The sequence below is a fragment of the Diaphorina citri genome, unplaced genomic scaffold (genome assembly GCF_000475195.1).
Source record: "Diaphorina citri unplaced genomic scaffold, Diaci psyllid genome assembly version 1.1 scaffold60072, whole genome shotgun sequence".
Lineage (NCBI taxonomy): Eukaryota > Metazoa > Arthropoda > Insecta > Hemiptera > Psyllidae > Diaphorina > Diaphorina citri.
Genome location: NW_007437354.1, coordinates 1 through 2,917, shown reverse-complemented (window position 1 = coordinate 2,917; position 2,917 = coordinate 1). Strand labels below are relative to the sequence as shown.

The 2,917-nt window shown below is 37.1% G+C and overlaps 1 protein-coding gene across 1 annotated transcript in view; it reads right to left on the bottom strand.

Annotated features, from left to right (window-relative positions):
- Window positions 1-2,913, bottom strand: part of LOC103523943 (glutamic acid-rich protein-like) — a gene marked incomplete at both ends in the record, with an annotated part of 10,516 nt that extends 7,603 nt beyond the window's left edge. The window contains one exon of the mRNA XM_026833172.1: window positions 1,847-2,913. Within this exon, the coding sequence (XP_026688973.1) occupies window positions 1,847-2,913 (1,067 nt within the window). The remainder of the gene's footprint in view (window positions 1-1,846) is intronic.
- Between the last annotated feature and the right edge of the window lie 4 nt (window positions 2,914-2,917).

Here is a 2,917-nt window from a genome sequence, read left to right as displayed (position 1 = left end):
CTAAAGAATAAAAATTGAAGAAGGGTTGATTTTGACATTAAAAAAAAAAAAAAAAAAAAAAAACAGGATTTACGCAAGAATTGGGATTATCTATTTGTAGATAGAACAAAAGGGGTATACAAGCGGTCATAATTACGTGCGGTTTATAAATGCGGATTTAATCTATTACCAATTACCAATGTTCAAAAGTTCGAGACAAGAATTTGGCCTGGGACACCAAAGTTTCAAGATCGGACGCTATCTTGATTCAAAGAACCTCAAATTTCAAAGTTCATCTGAAAAGTCGGACCAGGCAATCGCCGAGTTATATAAAGCGGAACAAACAAACAAACCCATAAACATCATATAAACAACGGCCGTATTTGGCAATTTTTCAGCCACCAAGAGTTCTCCCATCCCAGATTTCGAGGTCTCACCAAAATTATTATTATTATTATTATTATTATTATTATTTTTTTAAGAGGTTTTGACAGAGGGAACTTAAGTATGGTCTTATCGTGCCCCGAATCGTAAGACGAGAACGAAGACCAGGATAGGGAGACACAAGCCAGCCGTTCGCGAGAACGAACATCCCAGTCAGATACAGAACTCCGCCCCGGCGGGCAATTCGAACCCCGCGGCCTAGGCGCGTTACAGCGCACACGCACTACCAACTGATCACCTCAAATTTGGTGTTTACTTTGCCCCATCATACCTAACGATCCTATAAAAAAAAAAAAAGAAATGTTTACCCTAATTATGTAAGGTGCGACTTCCTCTATCGCATAAATTACTAGTACATAAAAGAGCAAACGAGTGAGAAGTGGAGCATATACTGAGCGATACTAGTGAGCCTTCATATGAAAAGCAACACAAATGCAATAAAAAAAAATAAAATAAAATATTTAATAATAATAAAAAATAAATATCAGCAACCAACAATAAACAACTCAATAGGTCAGTTGCCCAGAAGAAGCCTAAAAACAGGCGCGAAACTCGAGTCGGTGGAATAAAACACAAGTACCTATCCCATATAATAATCGCCTATAAAAGGGTACAGACATAATGTGTAAAAAAATATAAAAAAATAAAGGTAAACTAAAGTAAAAAAAAAAAAAAAAAAATCACGACAATCAAAACTCAAAATGTAAACAAATGGAAATGAAACTCCTCGGTTTAGGTCCTAACCGAGGAACAAACGCGTGGTTCAAAATCAACAACGACACTAGCGCTAAAATTGCGGAATTTCGAAGAAGTATATTGTTAGAAACGCACTTTTTGCAAACTCCGCGGTTAGTGAGCTCAAACTCTCGAGTTTCGTCTTGTCAGAAACCGGCCCATAGACTATGAAACAATGAAATACTGTCTATCAATGAGGTTAGAGAGCGGAAACCACAGTGGGCTTTACTCTGTGTTGAATAGATAACAATGGGCGAAATAGTCGATAGATGGATAGAAATCAGGTGTATTTGGTAACTCATTACAGCGTGTTCAGCTCCTATAAATCGAAACGATTAATGAATACGTGGAGAAACTGTCTACGTGCGGTTCACATAGTTATTAATGGGGTCATTAAATTCAGCTCGTATAAAGCACTTGGTACTAAGTAGTGTCAACTACACACTAAAGGAAATTCTAGATTGAAAATAATTAGGTTTGTATGTAGTCAAAGTTTTAGCCTAAGGCATTAGCCATTTTTTGAGGCACTTTCTAAGAAAGGCAGGATAAACACAGTTAAAGTTGATGTGGAAAACAGGCAACAGAGCTTTGAGAAAACAAAAATGATGCCTGAGATCAAGCAAGCTTTTGAATAAAACAAGGGTCCCCCCTCCCCCAAACATGAAATTTTCTATTTCTCAAAGCTCACGAGAACAAATAAATGAGGTTCAACTTACCATCTGTAGCCTGGATGATCTTCTTTTTCTTCGGCTCACTACTCTCTTCCCTCCGGCTTTCACTATGGTGCTTTCTATTTTGACTAGATGAAGAGGAGGATTCAGTCTTTTCTTTCTTCACATGAACCACACTAGACGACACGCTACTCTCACGACTACTCGAGTATTCGTTGCTATGACGACCTGACGAGCCGCTGTCTTCATCTGATGTGACTGGTTCTTGTTTTACTTTAACGTCATGTTTTGATCGCTTGGAGCTACTCTCCTGTTCATCTCGTGAGTGTTTACGTTTAGAATCTTTATCTTCTCTATGCTTAGAAGAAGAAGAATGGTGGGAAGAGCTTTTGCTTTTCTCTCGGCTTTTGTCATGGTCTTTACTACTTTTGTCTCTAGATTCGTCCCTCCTATGGTTTTTGTCTTTATCTTTCCGACTATCGTCTATTCTACCATTCTCTTTTTTATCATTTTCTTTTCTTTTATCACTGGTTTTATCACCATTTCTCTTGTCACCATATTTCTCGTAGCTATCGTCCACTTTTTCTTTTTTAATTTTAATTTCCTCGCTATATTTGTTGATACTTTCTTTTGAACTAGATTTATTATGCCTGTCTTTATCCTTATCGTTGCTTTTGGTTTTGTCACTGCTGGCTTTATGTCTTTCACTATCCTTCTCAGATTTGCCTCGACTAGATTTATCACTGCTACTTTTATATTTGTCCTTATCTTTACTACTCTCATGTTTCTCTCTACTTTTATCTCGATGCCTGTCTTTACTTTCTTTTTCCTTTTTCTCTTCTTTCCCATCGTCTTTCCTCGATTCACTGGATTTGCTACTTTTATTATTCTTATGATCTGAACTTTTTCTCTTCTCGTCATGTTTGTCTAGTTTATCATGTTTCTCAACTTTCTCATTATTCTTGTGATGACCATTGAGCGCTTTCTTCCGTTTTGCTTTCAAATATTCCTCATAAGCTTTTTTTTCTTCTTCATATTTCAGCCTCCTTTCTCTTTCATCTTCAGATTCGTCATCACTTTCTTCGCGT